This window comes from Lontra canadensis, unplaced genomic scaffold (genome assembly GCF_010015895.1).
Source record: "Lontra canadensis isolate GAN:19392208 unplaced genomic scaffold, GSC_riverotter_1.0 scaffold15, whole genome shotgun sequence".
NCBI lineage: Eukaryota > Metazoa > Chordata > Mammalia > Carnivora > Mustelidae > Lontra > Lontra canadensis.
The window spans coordinates 241,658-267,748 of record NW_022631009.1 but is presented as its reverse complement, the minus strand read 5'-3'; the positions used below and the strand labels follow the sequence as shown (position 1 = coordinate 267,748).

General features: G+C 44.6%; 1 protein-coding gene and 1 non-coding gene across 9 annotated transcripts in view; one reads left to right on the top strand and one right to left on the bottom strand.

Annotated features, from left to right (window-relative positions):
• TBC1D31 (TBC1 domain family member 31) overlaps window positions 1–17,687 on the top strand; it is a 68,677-nt gene extending 50,990 nt beyond the window's left edge. For 2 of the 8 annotated variants that reach the window (XM_032858396.1, XM_032858398.1), the window contains exons 17-22: window positions 1,848–1,940; window positions 6,903–7,043; window positions 8,585–8,779; window positions 10,320–10,458; window positions 15,573–15,668; window positions 17,372–17,686. In XM_032858396.1, the coding sequence (XP_032714287.1) occupies window positions 1,848–1,940; window positions 6,903–7,043; window positions 8,585–8,779; window positions 10,320–10,458; window positions 15,573–15,668; window positions 17,372–17,505 (798 nt within the window). In that variant the 3' untranslated portion in view covers window positions 17,506–17,686. Of the gene's footprint in view, window positions 1–1,847; window positions 1,941–6,902; window positions 7,044–8,584; window positions 8,780–10,319; window positions 10,459–14,719; window positions 14,965–15,572; window positions 15,669–16,815; window positions 17,341–17,371 lie in introns of those variants that run through there. The other 6 variants (XM_032858402.1, XM_032858403.1, XM_032858397.1 and 3 more) reach the window with 5 other exon arrangements.
• A 6,877-nt stretch (window positions 17,688–24,564) lies between these two features.
• On the bottom strand, window positions 24,565–24,637 carry TRNAM-CAU. Its single transcript has one exon. It is a non-coding gene; the product is annotated as a tRNA-Met (tRNA).
• Window positions 24,638–26,091: the final 1,454 nt, after the last annotated feature.

Genomic DNA, 26,091 nt, shown 5'->3' with positions numbered 1-26,091 from the left:
TAACAGCATGTTTATTAGAATTGCATGGAATTTATAGACTAATTTAGGGAGTTTTAAACCTAGTTTTGGTAAAACACTAAGTATTTTTTCAGTCTTTGAAAGTATTTTGAATTCATCTGTATTAGAAATCTGTCATCTCTGCTATAGCACGAGATAATACTTTTTGTCTTGTTTAAAGCCGGTTAATTTTAAATCGGCTTTTGAAAGCTGTGATTCCTTTTCACTATCTCACTGAGTAAATGAGGCTGATAATTCATTATTCTAGAAAAGCATATGTTCTTCTCCCAGAGTAATACAGGCTTAGAACTCTGACCTCTTGATTCCGAACTCTTTGAGATAGAAGCATTTTTTTTTTTTTTTTTTTTTTTTTGGGTCAAAGAATCCTGTAAAGTCCTTTCAGTTCGCGTGACCTGGCTTCTGCTTACCCTTCCAGCCTCCCGTCCTTCATCTCCCTATTCTGATAGTCAGCTCTGACCTGCTCAACTGCCAGAGCTTTTCTCCTCACAGCGCAGGCACCAGCAGGAAGGCTGACACGCACGAGTGAGCGCACATCCATTAGCGGGCAGCGGAGCTGAGCTGGGTTTGCCCTGGCATTAAGCTGTGTGCGTGTCTAAAAATCCATTAAAAGTCCAGAACAGCATGATGAACGGTGCCAAACCTCTCCTCTGCCCACTGGCATTTTTACTACCCTCATTTCCTGGACTGAGCATCCCCGCTTGGAGCTAGCTGCTCTCCCAGTAACCTCCTTAAGTTGCACTGGTTGCCAGTCAGTGGTTTACTTCACTTCTCAGGTGTTTGTCCTTCTTGTGCATCCCACTGTATTTTCATCTTTACTCTTCGTTTCTCCAGAGATAGGTATTCGATCCTGTGATCTCTGATCTTTACAATGTCTGATACTTAACGGATGCAAATAGTGTGCAGTCGCTATATGTGTGCTGAATAAATGAATGGGGTAAGATGGGGTTATAGTTTGTTTTGTTCTATTCCTGAAACACATGTCGCTCCTACAAAATGGGGACTCTAGGCAGCCAAGTATTTAAGACCGCTCCTAAGATTCTCTGTCTCCTTAGAGAGGGCCTTAGTCGAACCCTCTAGTGTATAAGAGTGAGAAGCTTCCAAGTAATCAAAATTTGGAGAGTGGTAAATTAGCTGAGTCCAAGCAGAGCACATTGAACTTGGAGTTACAAGTTGCCAAACTGAATTTATTGAAGTATAGTCATTTAGGGGTGTCTAGGTGACTCAATGGGCTGGGCGACGGGTTCTTGATTTTGGCTGCGTCATGATCTCGGGATCCTGAGATCGAGCCCCGTGTCGGGCTCTGTGCTCAGTGGGGAATCTGCTTGAGATTCTCTCTCTCTCTCTCTGCCCTTCCCCCTCACTCACTCGCTTGCTCTCCCTCTAAGAAAATAAATAAATCTTTAAAAAGAATTTTCTTTAAGTAGAGTCATTTCATCAAAAAGAACATTAAATAATATTATATTTAATAAGATTAAACATGCTATATTTTTAACCACCACAAATTTAAATTGCTCAAGTTTTTCTGACTCATAATATTGGCTGATACAGCGTGGTAAGAACTGCCATCTGTTCTCGCAGCCTGGGTAGATGAGCGTATGGTAATTGTACTTTCCTTTTTAGAAAATGAAGCTTTAACTTTAACTCCGTCTTTATTCCTAGATTCTGCAGTGAATGTTAACATGCCATCAATTACTCTGGTATCAAAAACCCAATACTTTTTATTTTAAATACTCCGGGTGGGTTGTTTAGATTACAAGATTACTAAATCTGTTGAGAGAAATTATCTTGTATATTGTTTCTGGTGTTCACACTTTGTTGTTTGGCCGTAGGTACACATGAGAGATCGAGAAATTGCTACTACAGCGAAAGACCTGGAAATTAGACATCTGGAACTCGAATCACAAAAAAGACTTTTTGAGAAGGTATAAATCACCTGTTTGCACCATGAGATAAGCAGGGCTCATACAAACTCTTTTTAGATTGTATTTATTCGTGACTTTTAATGATCATCTCTTGGTTTTTGTGGGTTTTTTTTTAAGATTTTATTTATTTGACAGAGAGATCACAAGTAGGCAGAGAAGCAGGCAGAGAGAGGGGAAGCAGGTTCCCCGCTGAGCAGAGAGCCTGATGCAGGGCTCGATTCCAAGACCCTGAGATCACAACCTGAGCCAAAGCGTAACTCACTGAGCCACCCCGGCTCCCCTGGGTTTTTTTTTTAAGCAGAATATAGTGTCATCCAGGATTGTAAGATAGCCAAAATGTCTGAACATACAGTTTGTTGTAATTCTTTAATTCATGTTTCTCTTAGCGACTTAGTCTAGTGTCTGAGGTACCAGATGTAAGCCCCAGATTTTGCTTCATGATTTTCTACCAAGTTACTAAGTTTTCCTGTATCCGTGTGATAGTGAGTACAAAATTAGCCCAGTACTTGATAAGGATCTTTGTAAGTAAGGTAAATCAGATAAGAGCTGTAAAGGACTTTAAATTTGAATCTGCTGGAAATAAATTATCAAGGACCTACTTAGAATATATAATTTAGCTTCCACGATGCTGGAAAAAGGAATTTTGTTAATATAAATATTTATTATTTGGAAAAAGCATTTTGTTCTTCATTTATTTAACGTTGAAACCATAAGTTTTCACTTCCTTCAGCCCTCTTTTAAAGTGAGACTTCGAAATTAGTGATAACTGCAAGTATGTAACAGGTAACATATGATTATTACTTACATTAAATAAGATTTAAAACCTATGGAATCCATTCATATCTGCAACACTTTTTAAGTTCCACACTGAACTACTTCTAGAACTGAGCCAGGGACTTACACTGCGGCTCAGTCTCCTGTGATTTTGAATTAGATTCAATTCATTTGGACCAAACCTAAGATTACTTTTTACTGTCTTTTCTTTGGCGGAGGTAGGTGGTGGCACCAACGGGGCATGGTGTCAGAATCAACAGAAAATTTGCAAGAAAAATACTAAGAATTTTCAATAGGTTTTTCTCAGATTCTCAGGTATTAGCATGTTGGTAAATTGGCATTAACCTTCTCTGTCTCTGTATGTACCTGGACACATGTAGATACATTTTTTTTCTGAACTTTTTAAGAGAAAGTTGCAAACCTGATGCCCCTTTCCCCCTAAATGCTTCAGCATATATTTCCTAAAACCGAGGAATCCTTATCACATGACCACAGAACAATGATCAAAATCATGAAATGAGCACATTATTGTTATCCAATGTACAAGCCTTATTCAGATGTTATCAGTTGTGGTAAAACTGTCCTTTAGAGCAAAAGAAAATCTCAGATAATCATTTTCTCAGTTGTCATGTCTCTTTAGTCTCCTTTATGTTGGCACCACTCCTGAGTCTGTCTTTGTATTTTATAACATTGATATTTTTGAAGAATCCGGCCAGGTGTTTTGTAGTGTTCCTCAGTCAGCATTTGTCTGTTGTTTCCTCACGGTGAGATTCAGCTTACGTGCTTTGGGCAGGAGTGCCCCAGAAGCAATGCCGAGTTTCTTTCTGTGGATCGTTATTTTTGCCCTCTTCTGAGGAAAGTATTTATTAAGCAAACAGGTTAGAGAAGACCAAGCCTGCTTAACAAAACTAACTTATAAATTCCTGAACATTATCAGGTCTGTTAGATTCAGATGTGCAACTCCTGGCTTTTCCATCAGTTTTAGTGATTAATATTTTATCTGCCAAACTTAGCTCTCAACATCAGTTTGATTAACTGCATCTATTTGTAAACAAATTATATCCCAGAAAACAGACAATACTGTGATCACCTCTATTGGAAACATATGCCCAATAGTCCATATATATCTAATTTGAATAAAATTTTTTTTAACAAAAGAATAAAATGAAGCACAAACAAATAAGCACATACTGACCTCTGATCCAGATTCCATCCCCTTCGTCTCCTGGAACCCTGTTTCCTCAAGTCCAGTTTCGGCCTCTGTCTCCATCTCTCTTTCAGGCACATGTACCTTCTCCTTGGCCTAGGACCACCCTTGCCATGACTGTGATGATTAAATGAGTTAATGTCTGTATGTCAGTGACAGGAGGCCCCAAGACTACCCTCTGGTCCAGTGATTTGCTAGAAGGACTCACAGAGCTCAGGAAAAGCTGTTACACTCATAGTTTATTACATCGAAGGGATACAGAGTAAACTCAGGGAAGGTAGGGGGCTGGTAGCCCAGCTGGCTCAGTCAGTGGAGCCCATAACTCTTGATCTCTCTTGATCTCTCATGAGTTTGAGCCCCATGATGCGTGTAGAGATTACTTAAACAGCAACAACAGAACTCCTCGGCGAAGGTAAAAGGCACATAGGGCAGAACCCAGGAGAGACCAGCACAAGCTTCCCCTTGTCCTCTCCCAGTGGAGTCAAACGGCACCTGATTTTGCCAGGAGAGATGTACGAGAGCGCGTGGAGAGTTTTGCCAACAGGCAGGCTCACTTGAGTCTCAGCATCCAGGGTTTTATCGGGCGTCAGTCCCGCAGGCATGCAGGGTGCACAGTAGTTACTTGCTCTGAGAGGTCAGGCTGATACGGTGCGTCCTGCGGCTCCTACCAGAAGTCACGTGATTAGCACGAACTACCTGGCAGAGCCCAAGGGCCTGGGCCTACCGAGACACTCTTATCAGGCAGGGGATTCCAGGGGTTAGAGCTGGTCAAGGGCTAATCTTTTTGTTGGAATGTGCGCCTCTTTATGGAGTAGCTAAAATTCTATATTCTGCTTTTCTTTTTTACTTAAATCCTTTTTGTAAAGGACTACCTATCTTGGTAGTTGTCATTCGTAATAGATATTGATGAACCGTAACTTACTTACACATTTTTTTCTATTGTCGGATGTTTAAGCGGGTTACAGTCTGTGGCAATAAGCTTCTTCATCCGTATATCTTCTCTGCATATAATTGGAAAACGTTTTTATTTTTCACTATGAAGGTAATTATGTTACCAGTAGATCATGAGAAAAGTAGAAATCCCTAAATTGAGAAGTAACTACTAATATCATTAATAAGGATAAGTGAGCTTATTTAGTACACACAATTGATATTTTGCTTTTTTAACTTAAATTTTCATGAATACGGTTTGCTCTCCTTCTCTTCAACCACTGTACTCATTAGCACTCCCATCCCCAGTCCCCTGACCCTGGCAACCACTTATATACTGTCTTGATGGATTTGCCTATTCTGACATTCCGTTTAAATGAAATCATACAATGTATAGTTTTTTGTGCCTGGCGTCTTTGACATAGCATCGTGTGTTCAAGGTTTATCCCTGTAGCGGTATGAGTGAGTCCTTCCTTACTTTTTGTGGCTGAATAATATTCCATTGTAAGGATGAGACCACATTTTGTTTATCCAAATATCAATTGGTAGATATTTGGGGTGTTTCCACCTTTTGGCTCTGATGACTTGTACTGCTGGGAACATTCATGTACAACTTTTTGTTTGAACATATATTTTCAGTTTTCTTAGATTTGTACCTAGGAGTGTAGAGTTCTGATTTCTCCACATCCTTGTGAACAATCGTTATAATCTGTGCTTTGATTATCGCCATTACGACTGAGCGTGAAGTGGTATCTTGTGGTTTTGATTTGCTTTTTTTCTAATGGTTAATGGTGCTAGTCCACCTGGTGATGCTTTCATATACTTATTGGCTATTCTTGTATCTTCTTTGGAGAACATGTGGTTAATGTCTACTCAGAGTACGTAGAGCCATACTTTTGTTTTTTAATATCTTGTGTAATTTTTTTGTTGAAAACTAGATATTTAAATAGTGAAGTGTGGCAGTTCTGAAAATCAGATTCTCCCCCTGCCTCAGGGTTTTCTTGTCTCTTTACTTAGTGGCTTGTCTGAATTAATTCTGTAAAGATTAATTTGTGGAACTAAATTAAAGTCGTAACCAGACAGAGATTTCCATACTTGCCTTGAACCAGTAAGCTTCTAGTCTTGGCCAGTGTGTGCATTACGTTGTGCTTTACGTTGGGGCGTGCCTTCAGCACTTAGCTCCGTAGTTTACAGCTCTGTCTTACACTTCGCCTCCTGACCGTGCAGAACCTCAGTTCACCAGACTGGACAGCTCAGGACCTTCTCGGATCTGAGCATTCACATAGCCCTTGCTAAGTGCACAGCCTTACACATGCACATAGACTTTTAGGGTTCCAGGAATCTATCAGAGCTTTTCAGAGTCCCCTGAAGACATCTAATTCTCCAACTTTTCCTATAAAGCCTTTTGATTAACTTGTGGTTTGCACTGTGGTCCGCTGCCTCAGGCAGCCAAGATACTCAAGAGTTTGCTCTGATGTTTTTCAGCAAATGTCCCCAGGGAAAAGGCTGTTCAAAGGAGTGAGTTCTGAGGATAAATAAAGACAGCCTTGGGAATGGGTTCTTTCAGAACCACCACATAGGTCAAGTAGTGACAATCATCTGGGAATGGGAGTTTTCTACTTTTCCAACTCCATTTTTCCCCCTCCCACTGGCTGCCAGGCTACTGGTTTTCAAGCCTAATGAAGAGTTTAGGGGTGGGGTGAAACTTGCAATAGTGCAAGTTAAAAATGCCCTAAGGGTTACTCTTCTTACCAAGATTCAGCCATTTTTATGAGTAAATGCTTCCCAAATTGCTACAGGCCTTTGGTGAATTTCCAGAGTTCTGAAAAAGTTGGTCATGCCATGTTCTCAATACTTTTTTGGATGAGAGAATTTTCAGGGGTCCTTTCTTGTGTTTTGAGTGACGTCACTGCTGTTTACTTTTTACTTTGAAAATCAGATGACAGTTTTTTATGTGCTAGTATTCTAGGGAAAAAAAAGTGCCATTTTGTGTCTAGCATTATTAGAGAGATTTGTGATTTTTTCTTTTACAATTGATTTTTTTTTAACAGAATCTTACTAGAAATCAGGAAGCTGTTGCAAAAGAAATGAGAGAAGATGCAGATGCCTTTAGACGAAAAGTGGATCTTGAAGAACACATGTTTCATAAACTGATAGAAACAGATCAAACTCAGAACCAGAAAACTCAAAAGGTAAAAATAATGGGAAATTTAGTATATATAGAGAGGGGGACATTTCCATCTGTCATCCTTTTATGAAGCATTTCTTTTCCCCTGCCCTGCCCCTCTGCTTCTGTCGTCCTTTTAAAAGAAGAAATTCAAGATTAAACTTAAAACCTGCATTAATTGATTTCTTTGCTTCAGTGATCACAGTTCCTAGAATCTCACATTAGTTTTAGAGGTTACTCACATCACATGTATCTTTTATACTCTCTGAGAATTTAAAGACTTAGGAGAAAATACAAGGGAAATGGTAACTTTAGAGGTACTGATCTACTATGTTCTGTCTCAGAAATTGTCCCTGAGCAGATTAGTTGCAAAACACCAGGTCTTTGCCAGGTATATAAGCCAGCATTTCCAAAGTATATTCTGTAGAATATTAATAACTATTACTCATTAAAAAGGGGAATGGCAAGTAAGTGTTGGAAGTGCTATTTAAAGATAGTTTTTTCCCCTGCCACATTTGAGGATATGGTACATTGTGACTCTTTAAGAAAATTTCCCAAACTTACTTTCTAGAGTATCTGCGGAGCACCCTTTCAGAAACGCTGGTTTAAGTGAATTGAAACAGAATGTGGGAGCTTCAGGAAAGAACTTGTTCTGTTACCCAGTTAGCAAAATGCTAACTGGGTCTGCGGCCAGGCCTGGCCCTGGTCCAAAAGTCAGGAATAGTGTAAGATCTCCCTCCCTTCTGTTCAACAACAGTCCCTTAGGGGGTCCCCCCAGAGCCTACCATTTATTTTTCCTTGAAGGCTTTTGTCCAGTCTGTAAGAACGAGCTTCTGACTCCTTTTCAAAAGGTTGAAAGATGGAGATTGTTTAATCTCACTCATTGCTTAGCCTCAAAATTCCCAACCTTGACAATGTATGCCTTAGAACTACCTTTGTGAAAGTTCCAACATCCTTGGGGCGCCTGGGTGGCTCAGTGGGTTAAGCGTCCGCCTTTGGCCAAGGTTACGATTCCAGGGTTCTGGGATCAAGCCCCGCATCGGGCTCCCTGCTCAGTGGGGAGCCTCCTTCTCCCTCTCCCTCTGCCTACTTCTCCCCCTGCTTGTTCTCCCTCTCTCTGTGTCAAATAAATAAATCTTCAAAAAAAACAGTTCCAATATCCTGCCACCCCAGGGATTGATATATTCATTTGTGTTTGGTCCTGGACACCACAGTTTGTTTTAAACACAGGTGATTCTAATGTGCAACCAGGGTTACAAACAGCTACCCTGGGGGCACTTGGGTGGCTCAGTCAGTTAAAGGTCGACTCTTGGTTTCAGCTCAGGTCCTGATCTCTTGGTCATGAGATCAAGCCCTGGCCCGGGCTCCGCTCCAAGTCTGCTTAAGATTCTCTCTCCCTCTGCCCCTCCTGCCGCGAGCTCTTTCTTTCTCTCTCTCTCCAATAAATAAATAAATCTTAAAGAAAAAAAAAAAAAAAACACCCTAGACATGTGGATGCACTGAACAGATATACTGTATTTTATATAGAGTCTGACCTTGTTTCTGAAATTAGCAAATATTTCTTAGTTAATTGAAGAAAATTTGGCAGAAGCTGAACAAGCGTGTCTGAATGCCGACTGGCGAATTGAGGCTCTACGTAAACAAAGATGTGACGATCTGCAGCGCCACGAGTGTTACCGGGAAGTGGCCAGACTCCTTCGGGAAAACAGAAGGACTGAAACAGAAGTATTAGATGCGATGATGGGGGAGGAAGCTAGAAAGGTAAGAATAGTGTCACACATTTTTTTGTTACTCATTTAAATTTTGAAAGTTTAGGGGCGCCTGGGTGGCTCAGTGGGTTAAAGCTTCTGCCTTCGGCTCAGGTCATGCTCCCAGGGTCCTGAGATTGAGTCCCGCATTGGGCTCTCTGCTCAGCAGGGAGTCTGCTTCTCCTCTCTCTCTCTGCCTGCCTCTCTGCCTACTTGTGATCTCTCTCCGTCATAATAAATAAAATCTTTAAAAAAAATTTTTTTTGAAAGTTTACATGATCAAATGACAAAAATTAGAATTCTTTTCCTAAAGAACGAAAGGATTTGAGGAGCCAACTAAGAGTTTATGTCCCGTCACACAGATGTCCCCTCCCCATGAGCGTCTCTGGTGCTCATACGCTGCAGATCTTGTCATAGACACGCAGAGTTCCCTGAGGACACAGAAGAACTAGGGAGAGATCAGGAACCAGAGCACTGGGCCTAGTTCCTTCCTCTTCACGCTGCTCTGTTGTGATGTCTCTTCTGAAAGCTTTTTATAATGTATTTCCTTCAGGTCACTCTTCTATTCATTTCCCTGCTACCCCAGCTAAAGGACACGTGGCCCTGTCTGATCACACTTTGGGTCAAGGACAGGGAGCAGTGGGGGCGATGTCCGCTGAGGCTCCCCAGGAAAGTCATGGTGGAGGCCCACATCTTCAAGGATTCCTGACATTGGCCCCGGACTGTGCCATGTCAGGTGTTGCTGGAAGTGGGGTGAAATGGTGTATTTGCGAGTGGGCTCAGAATCACTGTGAGGGCTTTTCCTGGTACACAGAGGTGCTTCTTTGTATCTGTTGTCCCGGGTTCTAAAGCTTGACTACTGTGTGGTCTTGAAATCATTCAGACTCTCTCTCCTCCTCAGTAACAGGAAAGTACTGGATTTCTGTGGTCCTTCTTGGCCCTAACGATTCTTTAAAGCTTTGTTATTTCATGCATTAGCATTTTTATAACAAAAATTATATGTGTGTTTGGATGCAAGAGTTGTAGCATAGAACACTGACGAACTTCAGGAGTTGTAGGATATCTTAACTGCATTATTTTTGTTACCCATGGGCCAATTTCAAGATAATCACTTTCTCACTTTAGGAAAAAGAAAGTTGGGGTTCATAGAAATTCCTTGATGTCCCTGTAGTCAGCATGTGTACTGGAGCTAGGCAGATTTTATTAAGGGATAGGTTCAAATTAAATAAGACAGTTGTCATGTATTTTAAAAAGAGCTTAATCCCACAAGATCTGACATGTATTGAAAGGACTTGTTATTTCAAAGACAGTGGACTCCTGTCTGTGTGCCGTGTGGTCCGCTGACATCCTCCTGGATGGCACGTGAGAAGTGCCTCTACCCTCGAGGTCCAAGGCAGGCACTCAGATTACCCTAAAACCAGACAGATCCTGCATGCCGTGGGAATCCCAAAGGAAGTGGGGTAGAGAAGACAGACGGGGCTTATTCCGCTGTTGGAACCGCCATGACCCCAACTTTTAGGTGATTTTTCTTTTCTTTCATTTATTTCATTTAGTGGGAGGAAGCTAAAGAAAAAGACTTTCATTTGAAATCAGAAAAGAAAGCTTCGGCTCTCGCAGATGCATCCAGAAAGTGCTTTCTACAGAAAGAGACAAATGATGCTTTAGAACATGCCGGACATGCGTACAGGAAAGGTGAGTGTCCGTGAGTGCCTTTCTCTTCGTGCTGTCACAGACCCGTCACTCAGTGTGCTCTGCTGTTGCAAGTAAATTCCCAAGGTGTCCGTCATTCACGTCAATGCTCAGCTAAAAGGTGACCACTGGTCGCCCTTTCATTGGTTGCTGGGACTTGTTTTTTGTTTGTTTGTATGTTTGTTTTAAAAAACTCCGATCAAGAAAACTCTCACCCATGCTGTGTAATTCTGTTTTATTCCCTGGTTCCATGGTCCTGGTTAACCTCCTTAATATGAGAATATGATTTGCTCCCAAAGCGCTTCTAGTTTCTTTTGGTAAAAATGTGTGCTTCACTACCAGCTGGTCCTCAAAACAACAGCATAGCAAAGTAGCGCAAGCAGAGTCACTGTAACTGTCAGGTTTTGGTGCCGGACTTGCAGTGGCATCAACTGTGAAAACCTAAATTACTTAGAATTCTTTAATCAAATACAGTTACAATGAATTTTTATTTTACTACATTTTGCATCATTCCAATCTTTTTTTTTTTTTACTGTATATGGATTAACCTTTTTTTAGTAACAGTCTTACTGATAAATAATTCACATGCCATATGATTTTATGGTATTAAGTTGCCATATGTTAAAATACATATATATTCACGGAGTTGTGCAACCATCACTGTAATCAATTCTAGAACGGTTTTAGTGCCCAGAAGAAACCCTCTATGCATTTGCAGTCACTCCCCATTTCCCCTCCCCGCCCCCCAGCCCCTGGCCACCTCGGATCAACGTCCTGTCACTATAGATTTGTCAGTTCAGGAAATGTCGTATAAATGGAATCACATCCTCTGGTCTTTTGTGTCTGACTTCTTTCACGTGGCGCGATGTTCTGAGGCTCGTCCGCACATCAGCGTGTCATCCATCCGATGGCCAGTGGTCCACTGCAGAGACCTTCCACTCTGAAATTTATCCATTCGTCATCAGCTGATGAGCGCTGAGGCTGTGTCCACTTCTGGGCGTCTGTGAATAATGTCGCTGTGTGCCTGGCTTCTGTAATTCACACATTTGAAAAGTTGAAATGTAGGTTAGACGCCTCGGCATTGAATTATACGTACTTCTGAAACTCGTCATTAGCTCTCGGGCTCTAGATTTGGGTCCCGGACAGCTCCCTGCCCCCGGGGAAGGAGGGAGGGGAATTTCTCTTTTTGCACAAAGCAAATATTTCCCAGTGGCTCACAAGAGGCAGTAAGCAGGGGAGCTGCTGCCTGCCCGGGACCCTCTCACACTCCCCCCTCCTCTAGACAGAACCGATGCTTGAGGCTGTTAGGGAAGCTGTGGCTTTAGAAAAAATAGGAAAAAGGAGGAAACTGCAGCAGAAGTTTCCCCTTCTGTCTTCTTCCCGCTGGGTCTTCCCACCACGCTGCCTGTTTTTATAAGTTTCCTAAATTTCACCAATGAGAGATAATTTGGCTAATCATCCATTTTTCAAAAGGTAAACGGCTATGGATTTGTCACTTTCTTGATCAGGGTGTATAAGTGAAATCAGTCGTTCGCTCTTAACACTGGGAGATAATCAGCTGTAATTAGGAAAACGGCATTTTGATGTTTGATTGGAGGCGCTTGCCATTTGTTTGTGTCTCAGGGCCTAGAATGGAGGCACCAGGAAGTAGGAAACACATAAGAGTCTGCCAGGGACAGGTCATTTATTTAAAATTTTTAAAATGGCAGGGGGGCACCTGGGTGGCTCAGTCGGTTAAGTGTCTGACTCTTGATTTGGGCCCAGGTGGTGATCTCGGGGCGCCGGGATCCAGCCCCGCAGTGGGCTCTGTGCTCAGTGGGGAGTCTGCCTGAGATTCTCCGTCTCCCTCTGCCCTCCCCACACTCATGCTCTCCCCCAAATAAATCTTTTTAAAAAATAAAAATTTTGCTTAGTGTCAAATTTTTATTACCAGTGAGGAGGAAATTCTTACTATTTTCTAGAAAACAGGATCTTCTGGACAGTGGCTACTGCTAAAATCCATGGTCCCCAAACTTAAATTGTAGCTGAATAGCCATGTCCTATAAAATGATATTAGCACAGTTTTAAATGGGCAAAGGATTTGAATATACCGTTCTCCAACGAAGGTACAAATGGCCACAGTACACACACGAAAAGACGCTTAACCTCATCAGTCACTAGAGCCATACAAACCAAAACCACATGAGGAAAAAAAATGTAAAAATACAAAGACAGAATGAGATACTAGCGTGACTGTAATCGAACACAGTGAGTGTTGACGAGGGTCCGAGAGAAATGGGGATGGTGCTGCATGTTGTGCGAAGTGGCAGCCACTTTGGGAAATAGTTCGGCAGGTTCTCAGAAGGTCAAACACGAAGTGGTCATGTGACCCGGCAGTTGCGTACCTGGGAGATGGGAAACACGTCCGTCCAAAACCCGTTCAGGAAAGTCACAGCGTCGCTACCATAATAGCCAGGAAGTGTAAACAGCCTGGAGAGCCGTCAGATCCACACGGTGAAAACTTAGTAGGCAATAAGAAGGAATTAAGTACTTATTTATGCTGGAAATTGGAGGAACTTTGAAATCTCTGTGCTAAGTCAAAGGAGCCAGACATCAAAGGACACATATCCTGTGATGTTATTCGTATGGAATGTGTAGAAGAGGCAAATCCGTAGACACAAAAAGTAGGTTAGCAGTCTCATAGGGTTGGGAGGGTGACTACTGATGGCGAGTCTGGGGTGACGGAAATGTTCTAGAGTTAGTGGTGATGGTCGTGCAACTCTGAACACACTAAGAACACTGAACTGTACACTTTGAGGAGTGAATTTTATGGCATATGGGTTCTATCTCAATGAAACTGTTACTTTAAAAGAAGACATGAGTACATGGCTGTTACCAGGTGGGGACCAGGTTTCTAATTACCAGGTCTTTAAAAAAAAAAAAAAGAAGAAGAAGAAGGACAGGCTTGGAGCAACTGGGAGCACACTTCAGAGGGAGGATTTCACGGTGTGGTGTGGGATCCCAGACTAGGTGGCAGGAGCCCTGAGTTCCAGCCTTATGGTAAATGAACACAGGCATTTAAGTAAAGTTGGCCAGAGTCATGGATTTATTCAGAATTGATGACTGGTCTTCAGTTTCCTCGTTTGTAAAATGACAGCATTATAGACCAGGTAGTCTTTAATTTTGTTCCAGTGCACCATTTTCTAGCCATTGATGGTTTGTGGGCCTGGGACTCTTCCCAGAAATATGCACATACACATGCACATAGACACACAGAATTTTCCTTTATGATTCTTGTGGGTTCCCCAACCACAGCCTCCATGAACCCTGCTCATACAGGACAGAACTTGTTAGATGTAATTAATCAATGGCAGAAAGTTGCCTGCCGTGGGGATTGTTAGACCAGCTGGAGAGAGCTCATGTACAGGATACTTAGAGATGTCACTGGAGAAGACAGAGGGTAGGGACTTTCAGTGCCAGGCTCAGGAAGTGGGCCACATCCTGTCTGCCAACCTGGCTACCCAGCAGAATCACCTGGAAACTCTACTGCTGGGCTCACCTCCTGGGTAAAGAACTCGGTGCTTGGGGTTAGAACGGAAGAATTTTTGTTTATACCTTTTGTACCTTTTTAAAATTGTACTCTTAATACAAATTCAGCAAATAAATACTGATTTAAACTAATAAGAATCACCTTTGGGGCTTTAAAATACATTACATTAATAAGTTGCAGTACAAAAAGTACAGGAAAGAAACTTCGAGTTTTTGCTTTATTCTTAATGTGTTCAAATGTGTTACTATTAGCATTTATTATTTTTTTTGTAAATTGCAGATTTTTTTAAAAAAACCCTTTTAAGGACCTCACCAACAGTGAATTAATTCGGCAGATCTAGGGTAGGAACTAGGAAGCTGGATTTTTGTTTTAAAAATTTTCTGCTCAGCCCGTATGAAGCACAGCTGTTGGCAGAGGGAACCATTCCGTGCTAGAACAGAAGTGATGTTCACACCATGGCCCTTCTGGAAGAGGAAGTAAACAGCCAGGGGCAGGATGGCTTTTGGGGGACAGATGAGAGACAAGGGACAGTGAGGTCTCAGATGTGGAAAGATCTGGAGAACCAGTATCAGCTGTGTGTGTAGTGAATGCCGGTTATCCAGCTTCTGCCGGAATGTTCGGGGCTGGCGAGCTCACTACCTGATCCCATTTCTGCCAGTATTTTATTTACAAGCTCGATCTCATAATGTAAACTTGAATATAGTTTTTTTTTTTTTTTTTTAACTCCCTCATTAGAAACAGTTCTTTGGAGCAAACGCAGATTACATGTACTACCTCTGCCACAGGACTGCCCTTCAGATGTTTGATGATGACTCTCACATCCCATTTCCTCACACCCGTTCAAATTAGTCATTTGGTAATCAGCCCCAAACAGTCTTAATGACTCATTGAGCTAAAACTGTGAGTTCAAACCATTAGCTGCAGCCCTTGAGACCAGGTAAAAGGCAGCTTAATAAGTCAGTGTAACTCAGACAGTCTGGGCCTGACTCCTGGAGGCTCGGACACTGTGATGGGAGTAGAAAGGGACAGTCATGACTCTAGTTGGGCTGAAAAATAATAAAAGGACCTGGGTGTCTTCATTGAAAAGCCATAGGAGTTGGGGAACGGTGAAAACATAGCCGAGGGGCCAGTAAAACTTCTGAGATGAGAGTGATCAAGGAACAGGGGGAGGCACCCTGCTCTGCTCGCTGTTCTGGAAGTTTGCAGGGGCAGCCTGCCTCTCGCTGGTTCTCCCGTGCTCTCTGTTGGTGCCATGAGGCCCCGCCCCGTGGTAGCTGCCAGGGGTGGGCCCTGGGGAGTTCTCATAATCTTGTCCAAGAAACATTTGGGATCTCTATCCTAACGTCTCTGTTTTTGAGTGGTTTGTTGGCTCTTTGTTTTAGCTAAAGGTGTTTTTAAAATACGTCACCAAACTTCAGCTGATAACTGCCCTTGCCCTGCCCTTAGAATGGGGACAGCGCTCTTCCCAGAATAGAAGTTGGGGACTTTTCATCCTTGGCAGTTGTCATTTCCTGGGGACCATTTAGAATTCAGAAAGGCTCTCCACTCACTCCCAAACCTCTTCTGTATCTCCTCCCTGTTGCAACAGCAGTGTCCAGGGACCAAAATGGACAGGTCGCCTCCAGCTGTCTGCCTCGAACCTCACAGCTAAATGACATTTTGGAAATGGATTCTTCAACATGCAGTGAGTTGATAAGCAAGCACTATTTCTTCTCTCATTTACAATTTCGCCTTCATTTAAGCAAGACTGGCTTGAATCGTGTTTGCGCCATTCTGATGCCATTTCCCCAGGGCGTAGGTAATGGAAATCCTGAAACGGAGACAGCAGGGTTCTCAGCTCTTCCAGCTGGTGAAAAAAACTGGATCAGACCGAAACCAAGTAGAGAAAATTTGCCAGATGGATGGCACTGATGTGATTTCCTTTCTCTAATACTAGTTGTAGGTGCCTACACAATTCTGTCACTAGCTAAAGTAATGATATTCACAACCAGGTTTTACACCCTTGTGGAAAGAAAATCTGAGCATTAGTTTTCAAAGCTATTGTGTATTTGAATTTTCTGAATTCTTCTGGACTGGGCTCTTTCCAGGAGCCACTGAAGACAGGGGTTTGCTGGGGGTGGGGTCTCTGTGATGGACTGCTGGGGCTACTAGCGGGGGACCCGCCCAAGACCAAACAGCTTCATGCTGATTGGACGACATTTGATCCCCTCCCCTTGCTTCCCTGCAAGTTTTTATGTTTGCAAGGGACAGGGTGGAAACCTGATACAGAAATCGAGTCACAGCTTTAGTCCATAAAGGAGCTGACGGTTTTCCCAATAAAGTATTTCTTTTTAAAATGGGGGAGGGGACAAGGAACATTTTCAACAAAACTATCATATAGAAGAAACAGAATTTAACGAGATCTTTTGACTTCCTTTAGAAGAACAGAGTCTTATACAATGTCCTCTGAACACAGGCTTTATAAGAAATATACCCAGTAACAAGTCGTGAGATTGCAGTGTTGTAAATTTTTGCTGACTCATGCGCTTTATGTATCTATAGATTCTGTATCAGAATAGGAATTAAACCAAAAGTCATGTGTAAATTGAATGAAAGTACACGGGACTTTCGGCTGTTCTTTATTCTGACATGTCAGAACTTAAATTTTTAGTTAGATAATTCTAAATTAGAAAATCAAGTCAAGATATTTGGTAAGCTTAGGTGTTTAGCAGCAAAACGAAACACAAAAGTGGGATTCCTGTGGAGGAAAATACACTTTTCAGAAATTGGAGCTGTTTGAATATGTAACTAAGTTTGAAAGAATTGTATTTTTAAGGTCCTTTTTTTTTCAGATTCCAGTGTTTACTAGCCCCTCAAACTCAGTATGAAATGGCTGTTGCACTTGGACACATTGTAATATTTTAATTGGACTCTCCCTCTGTTGGCCACTATGAAGACCATTTGATTTATTTATTTTTATTTAGTCATTGGGAAAGTAGTCTTGGTGTACTTTTCTAAATATTAATTTTGGCGACTTGGAGTGCTTTTTCTCACTATCTTTAAGTATTCTAGTGAGGAAACAGTGTTGCAAAGAACTCTCTCATCCTCTCTTGGACAAGATTTGTTCCTGATTTAAACAATTATCTATATCCCCCCAATTTAAAAACAAGTGCTACATAACCAAAAGCAAGTAAGTTCTCTGATAGGCTTCATTCAATTTGACAAATAAGTATTTGGCTTTGTAACTGGAACAATGTAGGAAACAAGATGTTAGGCTTTTTCATTCAAGATGTTTGACTTTTCAAATATTCATTTCATTATTGGGTTTTGGCAACGTATTTACCTTCAAAATAAATGCTGTATCTAACATCAGAAAATTAAGCTATTAATTTTACTCTTTTTTTGAAGTTTCTTTAAATCAAAGAAGAATGCAGTGGGATACCACGGAGCGGGATCTTATGGAGAGAGTAAGAACTCTTCGCCAGAGACTCACCGCCCAAGCCCGCAACAGATGTCAGACACCTCACGTTTTGGCCACGTAGAGGGCTTGAGAGAGTCGGAGAGATACCTGTTTTGCAATCAGTGACACTGATTTTTAGATTATTTATTTTATATCCCTACAGAGGGCAACTTTTTGTATAGGAAAAAATGTGTGTATAAAAATTATGTGTGCTATTTCATTCTGATGATTTGGCTTGTAAATGGCTCCTTGTACTTTTCATAATAAAATGTTTTAAGCTCTTAGGGGCACCTGGGTGGCTCAGTTGGTTAAGTGTCTGCCTTCGACTCAGGTTGTGATCCAGGAGTCCCGGGATCGAGTCCCTTATATGGGCTCCCTCCTCAGTAGGGAGTCTGCTTCTCCCTCTGACTGTCCCCCTTCTCATGCTCTCTCTCTCTCTCTCTTAAATAAATAAAATCTTTAAGAAAAATTTGTTTGAAGCTATTAAAGCTTGTGTTAGACTCTCTTAGTTTGCAAGGACCCGCATAAACCTCTGACTTGAGTTGACGAGGGTTTATTTTAAAGGTAAATGGAGAGGGGCGCCTGGGTGGCTCAGTGGGTTAAGCCTCTGCTTTCAGCTCAGGTCATGATCTCAGGGTCCTGGGATCGAGACCCACATCGGGCTCTCTGCTCAGCGGGGAGCCTACTTCCTCCTTTCTCTCTGCTTGTCTCTCTGCCTACTTGTGATCTCTGTCTGTCAAATAAATAAATAAAATCTAAAAAAAAAAAAAAAAAGGTAAATGGAGAAACAAAGACAGGAAATCATCTCAACAACTGTGCAGCCAAAAGTGAGAGAGAAGTCAGCAGGACATCTAGACCCCCACTGTGTGCCTGGAGCCCCTCTGTCACCCAGCAGCCGGGTCTCCTCTTCCCCAGTGAGCCCTCTGTGCTCAGAACATTGCCATCTCTGTCTCTGCTTCTCCACACAGCCCTGGCTCCACAGCAGGGCTACTCAGAACTTGATCATCTTGGGTAATTATTTCCAGAACCTTCCCTGATCCCATTTCTAAAAGGAGAGTAGAAATAGCTCAGGGACCTGATGTGGGGATTAAGTTAGAATGTAAAATTCTAGTACTGTACTTGATGTAGAGCATGCAATAATATATAGAAGTAATTCTTGTGTCTGCAGTCATAAAGCATAATCTTTTTTTTTTTTTTAAAGCATAATCCTATAGCAAACCAAATACTCGCAGTAAGCAAAATGCTCTCTTGTCCAGCAGGCAAAGTCCTAATGCAAGGCATTGGTTTCCCAAGAGCACTTTCTTCAGCCTACTTTTCTGTCCGTTTTCAGGCAGTTGCAAACAGGCCTTCATGGGCCACGCTGGTACCTGTATGGCAACAGCAAGTCACAGGATATAAAATGTATAGGGTAGAATGGAAAGCTGGGTGAACTTGAAATTGCTTGCTCACTTGAAAGGACTGGAATTCTAAAATATCCTGATCCTGCCAGCCAGAATCAGCTACATAAAGCCAGATTTTCACCTCTACCTCAGGTCCCCTTTTTACCAGGATGCATACCTACTCAGCCTGGTTTTGCAAATACACACTCCTCTTTCATGGTGTTGCAGTATTTCTTTTTTTTTTTTTTTTTAAGTTTTTTTTTGTTGTTGTTTATTTGACATAGAGAGAGATCACAAGTAAGCAGACAGGCAGGCAGGGTGGGTGGGGGGAAGCAGGCTCCCTGCTGCACCGCAGTATTTCATTTTTTAAGAGTTTCCATTTGGGGCGCCTGGTGGCTCAGTTGGTTAAAGCCTCTGCCTTCGGCTCAGGTCATGATCTCTGGGTCCTGGGATTGAGACTCCTGTCGGGCTCTCAGCTCAGTGGGGAGCCTGCTTCCCACGCCCCACCTCCACCCCACCTACCTCTCTGCCTACTTGTGATCTCGGTCAAATAAATCTTTTTTTAATTTTTTTTTTTTCAGCATAACAGTATTCCTTGTTTTTGTACCACACCCAGTGCTCCATGCAATCCTTGCCCTCTCCAGTACCCACCACCTGGTTCCCCCAACCTCCCACACCCCACTGCTTCAAACCCCTCAGATTGTTTTTCAGAGTCCATAGTCTCTCATGGTTCACCTCCCCTTCCAATTTCCCCCAACTGCCTTCTCCTCTCTAACTACCCTTGTCCTCCGTGCTATTTTTTATGCTCCACAAATAAGTGAAACCATATGATAATTGACTCTCTCTGCTTGACTTATTTCACTCAGCATAATCTCTTCCAGTCCCATCCATGTTGCTACAAAAGTTGGGTATTCATCCTTTCTGATGGAGGCATAATACTCCATAGTGTATATGGACCACATCTTCCTTATCCATTCGTCCATTGAAGGGCATCTTGGTTCTTTCCACAGTTTGGCGACCGTGGCCATTGCTGCTATAAACATTGGGGTACAGATGGCCCTTCTTTTCACTCCATCTGTATCTTTGGGGTAAATACCCAGTAGTGCAATGGCAGGGTCATAGGGAAGTTCTATTTTTAATTTCTTGAGGAATCTCCACACTGTTCTCCAAAGTGGCTGCACCAACTTGCATTCCCACCAACAGTGTAAGAGGGTTCCCCTTTCTCCACATACCCTCCAACACATATTGTTTCCTGTCTTGCTAATTTTGGCCATTCTAAGTGGTGTAAGGTGGTATCTCAATGTAGTTTTAATTTGAATCTCCCTGATGGCTAGTGATGAACATTTTTTCATGTGTCTGATAGCCATTTGTATGTCTTCATTAGAGAAGTGTCTGTTCATATCTTCTGCCCATTTTTTGATATGATTGTCTGTTTTGTGTGTGTTGAGTTTGAGGAGTTCTTTATAGATCCTGGATATCAACCTTATGTCTGTACTGTCATTTGCAAATATCTTCTCCCATTCCGTGGGTTGCCTCTTTGTTTTGTTGACTGTTTCCTTTGCTGTGCAGAAACTTTTGATTTTGATGAAGTCCCAAAAGTTTATTTTCGCTTTTGTTTCCTTTGCCTTTGGAGACATATCTTGAAAGAAGTTGCTGTGGCTGATATCGAAGAGATTACTGCCTATGTTCTCCTCTAGGATTCTGATGGATTCTTGTCTCACGTTGAGGTCTTTCATCCATTTTGAGTTTATTTTTGTGTACGGTGTAAGAGAATGGTCGAGTTTCATTCTTCTACATATAGCTGTCCAGTTTTCCCAGCACCATTTATTGAAGAGACTTTTTTCCACTGTATATTTTTTCCTGTTTTGTCGAAGATTATTTGACCATAGTGTTGAGGGTCCATATCTGGGCTCTCTACTCTGTTCCACTGGTCTATGTGTCTGTTTTTATGCCAGTACCATGCTGTCTTGGTGATCACAGCTTTGTAGTAAAGCTTGAAATCAGGTAACGTGTTGCCCCCAGTTTTATTTTTGTTTTTCAGCATTTCCTTAGCGATTCGGGGTCTCTTCTGGTTCCATACAAGTTTCTGGATTATTTGCTCCAGCTCTTTGAAAAATACCGGTGGAATTTTGATCGGAATGGCATTAAAAGTATAGATGGCTCTAGGCAGTATAGACATTTTAACAATGTTTATTCTTCTGATCCAAGAGCATGGAATGGTCTTCCATCTTTTTGTGTCTTCTTCAATTTCTTTCATGAGTGTTCTGTAGTTCCTCGAGTACAGATCCTTTACCTCTTTGGTTAGGTTTATTCCCAGGTATCTTATGGTTCTTGGTGCTGTAGTAAATGGAATCGATTCTCTAGTGTTTCATTTTTTAAGAGTTTCCATTTGGGGCGCCTGGGTGGCTCAGTGGTTTAAAGCCTCTGCCTTCGGCTCAGGTCATGATCTCAGGGTCCTGGGATTGAGCCCCCTATTGGGCTCTCAGCTCAGAGGGGAGCCTGCTTCCCATGCCCCACCCCCACCCCACCTACCTCTCTGCCTACTTGTGATCTCTGTCAAATAAATAAAATCTTTAAAAAAAAAAATAAAATAGAAGTTTCCACTTACCCAGTGCCAGTTACACATACTCTCAACCAGATGAAGCTCTTCCTGTGAATTCCTTCAGTCTTCTCTGACTCTAGTTCTCCCAGGAACAATCTTGATCACGTCACTGCCGTCACAGATTTCAGATATTGGGCATTTTCAGGTGCCGTCACATGTAATACCTGAACTACATTTCTGATGCTCTCTGCCTGCTTCTTGACTATCTTCAACTTAACCCCAATGTCTTTATAATCTAAACTCTCTGGGACTTAAAGGTTGAGCTTAGCTAAAATTTCTTCCCACTCCAGATATCTTCTAGAAGTTTCTCTCAAGTACTCCCTTGAGCTTGTTAAAGCAGAGCGGTTCCTAGAGCCCTTTTCATATTTATTACATCCGTAAGGTTTCTCTCTGGTATGAAGTGATCCATGTTGGATAAATTTGGGGCTTCAGCTGGACTCTCCACATTGGCTACACTTCAGAGTTTCTGTCCAGTATGAATTCAGTGGTGTTGAACAAATTATTAACTTGGTTTATGGCCTTTTCAGATTTATTATATTCACATGGTTTTTCTCCAGTATGAATTCTCTGAATTTAAGCAAGAGTTGTGCATTTGCTAAAGGCCTTTCCACAGTGATTCCGTATTGACCAGTATGGCAGCAGTGGTGACAACAAGCGCCACCAATAGCTTCATTTGCCAGTAGGGGTGCACTCGGCACAGCTGCTGGGGTTCAGGTCTAGACCCAGCCAGGAGACAAACCACATGGCAGTTTGAACAGGAAAAGCTTCAGGTGCTAGGTGAGTTACTAAACTGTGATAGGAGAGGAAGTTAAAGATGTCAAGAGGGTTCTACAGGGTCCCTGGGAGGGAGGGAGAGGAAAGGACAGACTGGGAAAGGAGGCCCCTCCCTCCGCAAGGCTCAGGTTTAGCCCTGGTGGGAGAAGTTCTATGGATTGCCCAGGCCAGAGTTAGTCAGTCGGTGTCCCGGGCACAGACAATCCAAGGCTGCGGGGTGGGAGGGCATGGGGAGGCAGCGCAGCCCGCCCCTGAGTGTGGTCAGGGTGGCTCTGCACTGTCCCAGTCACAGGGCCATGGGAAACCGCCCTGCGGGCCCCAGAGGGGCAAAACAAGGCTGGAAGGCAGGTGCCCAGAGCGGGTGGGGTGTTGCCGCTGGCATCTGACCTGGAACGTTCCCTGTCTGTGATGGGAGGGTTGTGACAACGCGGCCATCTGCAGAGGCCGTGAAGTCACTAAGAGTGCAATCTGGACACACAGCTGGGGCAGTAGCACTGGCTGTCCCCACACACTCCCGCTGACCCACAGGGAAGCAGGAGCCAGAGGAGCAAAACAGCACCTTGGGAAGGAGGAAGAGACGGCCCAGTCCTTCCTCCTGGGCCGTCCTCTGGCGCCCCCTACTTCCAGTTTGGCATCCTGCACCCGGCGGAAGAGCTCCAGGAGCCCCGTGGGTCACTGCTGCTCTCAGTTTACCCTGCTGACACAGAAATGTGGACGCAATGTGGGTGTCTTTATAATCGGGTTCACACGCCAAAGGTTGCCTGGCATGATGTAGATGAAGGTATCCAGAGGCTAAGGAAGGTAGGAACGCGGGCGTGGGTGGATCACGTAGGAACTTGTCGCTCATGGGCTCTGGAAGATGCTCCCTTCCAGAAGGACCGAGTGCAGAAAGGATCTGCCAACTTGAAAAGCTCGGTGGTGGTTCTGTGGGTGAGACAGTGCCAGATGCCTCTGCTGACAGGCTCCCTGATTTCAGGGGAGTTGAGGGGGGTTCCGTAGCGATCTGCTACCAAGGACAAACCATTCGGAGTCGTGGGCAGAGGAGAAGCAGTAGTAGTGGGGGTCGGGGGCTGTTGGTCATGGATTATGTGGTCCCTAAGAACGGAGCAGTTGGCCTCTCCTAAAATGTGGCTCGATGCAGGTAACAGAAAAGCTTCGGATCTGGTGGCTGAAAACCTGCCTTGAGTCACCACAGTGGAGAGCCTGCCTGTCGCCCTTTCCAGACCTAAACTTATTTCCAGATCCAAAGCCTCCTGATCCAAGCCAAGGCCAGGTCCCCCTGCCCCCCCCCACACCCCCGCCCCAGGAAGGATCCTGCAACAGCGAGTGCCACGTATTATGCTATAAATAACCCCCAAGTCTTCCCAAAGGGACCTGTTGCCATTCACCTGAGGGACTGGACCCAGCCCTTCCAGGGGCTCCGAGACACTGGCTCCAAATTGACACTAACTCCCGTGTCCCTTGAAGTCAGGGCTAACGGTGGCAGGTGGTGCGGTTTGGGGCCCAGCTGGAGTCACAGCGGAGGCAGGGGGCCGTGAAGCCGGCTGTGGTTGTTTTCCGAGTACCTGAACCATCATGGGGCCCAACCTGGCTGACAAACGGCAGGATCTCCGCGCTGGCACCACGATGTGTTAAGGGGCCTTATGGCAAAAAGAAGGCCAGGAGCACCTCTGGAAGGTGCTCCCTATCAGGACAGTGGAAGTACTCTCGCACCCGTCGGGGGAATTGCAGAGATTAGTGCCGCATCAGAAGGCTGCAGGATGAAGGGGCGATCACAGCCAGCACATCGCCATCGGGTTTGCCGTGCAGGAACCGTCGGGGACCACCGCCGTGGCCCGGGCACCTGCTTCGGCCGCAGTGGCAGCAGGGCCCCCGGTCCCGCCCCGCCCGGCAGCCGTCGGCAGCCCCTGCTAGGAGCGCTCCCCACCCCCTCCCCTGCCCCCTCGGGTCCCGCCGCCTCCCAGCGCCGCAGGCCCACGCTGCCCGGTGGTGCTCAGTGCCCTCCGCCGCCTGGCCGCCCGCGACGGCCCGGCCTCCGGGGCCAGGGCGGAGCGACCCGGGAGGGCGGGGTGGCCGGGGTACTGCGCGCTGGGGAAGCTGCGGTTCTTTGCCAGCGGCTTACGGGGTCGCGGCCAGTGTGCCGCGTGTGTCCCCCTGTCGTCGTGCCTCGGCCTTCCTTCCAGTCCTCAGTCCCGGGCCGGGAACAGAGAAGGGAGACTTGACAGCGTGCGAGGACCGGTTTTTCCGGCAGGCGAGGCGAGCCCAGCGCCGCACGGGAAACCCGTCTGCGGAAAAGCGCGGACTCCGGGGTCTCCCTGTGCACCCGCGGGCAAATAAAATCCGTCGCTCTGGCTGGAGTGGAGATGTAGAGCCAACAAAAGTATTGTGCCCCGTGTGAGGATCGAACTCACGACCTTCAGATTATGAGACTGACGCGCTACCTACTGCGCTAACGAGGCACCTACTCTACCGTCTCCGCCGGAGGATAATGAAGCTAGTGCTGGCGCCCGATGCGCATGCTCAGACGAGAGACTGCGGCCTCCTTTCTGTCTGCTCTGAGTTCCCAGAAGCGAGAGCCAACGCGGGCGCAGACCACCTCCAGCCGGCTCTCGAGTCTTCCTCTGCTTGCTGGACTGTCAGTCAGCAAACACTGGAGTTTGCTTGACCCCACTGGGCTGAGTAGAGAGGACACGGAGAAGTGGGATTCTTCTTGCTTCTATACTGTCTTATTTTTTAAATAGTGCGTTCAAAGCGTTTGCATACTCGGGATCTCGAGAAACACTCACTGGGCACCTACGGTATTCCCGGCCCTGTGCTGGGTGTTCACAGGGACATCCCCAGCCTCCAAGGGTTGGAGTGGAGGCGCAGGTGCATAATGATTTGAAAACACAGACTTTAAAAAAAAAAAAAAAAAAGAGGGAGAGAGAAAAGAAAAATAAAGAAAGGAAGGAAGGAAGAGAAGAAAGAAAGAAAAACACACACATCCGGGCAAGCACACACGCACGCCTTTCTGGCCCCACCGCCGACCCCAGATCCAGCCGGGGCCCCGCACCTCCCGGCGCCCCAGGTTTGCCCGCGGCGGGGAGCTCGCCGGCCGAGGCCACTCCGATGCGACCGCAGCTCGGGAAACAGCCTCAGCACCTTGGAAGCAAACCCCCCCCCCCCCCCGCCGCCCCGCCACCATCCTTCCCCCAACCCCAGTCCTTTACATCAGCTCATTAACTACCTTCATTGTTAAGGGAAACTATGTCACTACCATGCATGGAAAATGGGTGGGTTGGTTTGTTTTCAACCCCGGTGAAAATAAACACATTACTATTAAACCAGAAAATACTCTGCCACGTACCATCTAAAATCAGCCACATCACGGCTCACTTAACATCTGTGTATTTCTCTGAATGTCAATTTTACCTTCAAAAACGTAAATTAAGAGTGAACTCCAGCCAGCGACAGGCTTGCAGAAGGGCTTTGGGGGAGTGTCCCGACGGTTGCCAAGCTTCGGGTGCTTTTGAGAAGCGAGCAGTTTGCTGGCCCGCGGGCCTCGAGGACAGCGAGCCCTGAGATGTTCACGTCGATCCAGGCGCGGGGGCACCCTGGCGCGCACTGCACAAGTCTTTCAACGTTTTCTATTTTCCTGAAATTTGTCGTTATAAAATGTTGCGGGAGGAGTTGTTTAAATCACCCAGAACTGGGGAGCTACGGTGGGATGTGGAAGGGAACGAATGGCCGTGAGTGTGAGGAGGGAAAATGCCATTATCATCTTCAGAGCGGGCACCAGAACTCCTGGGATTTGGTGGGGAGAAAGTCAGAGGTGGGGTGGGTGACAGATCTCTATACTGGAGAAAGACCCCTGGAGTGGGAGGTCAGCGCGACCCACAGGGGGAAAGACAGAGCGAGCTCCTGGGCAGGTGAG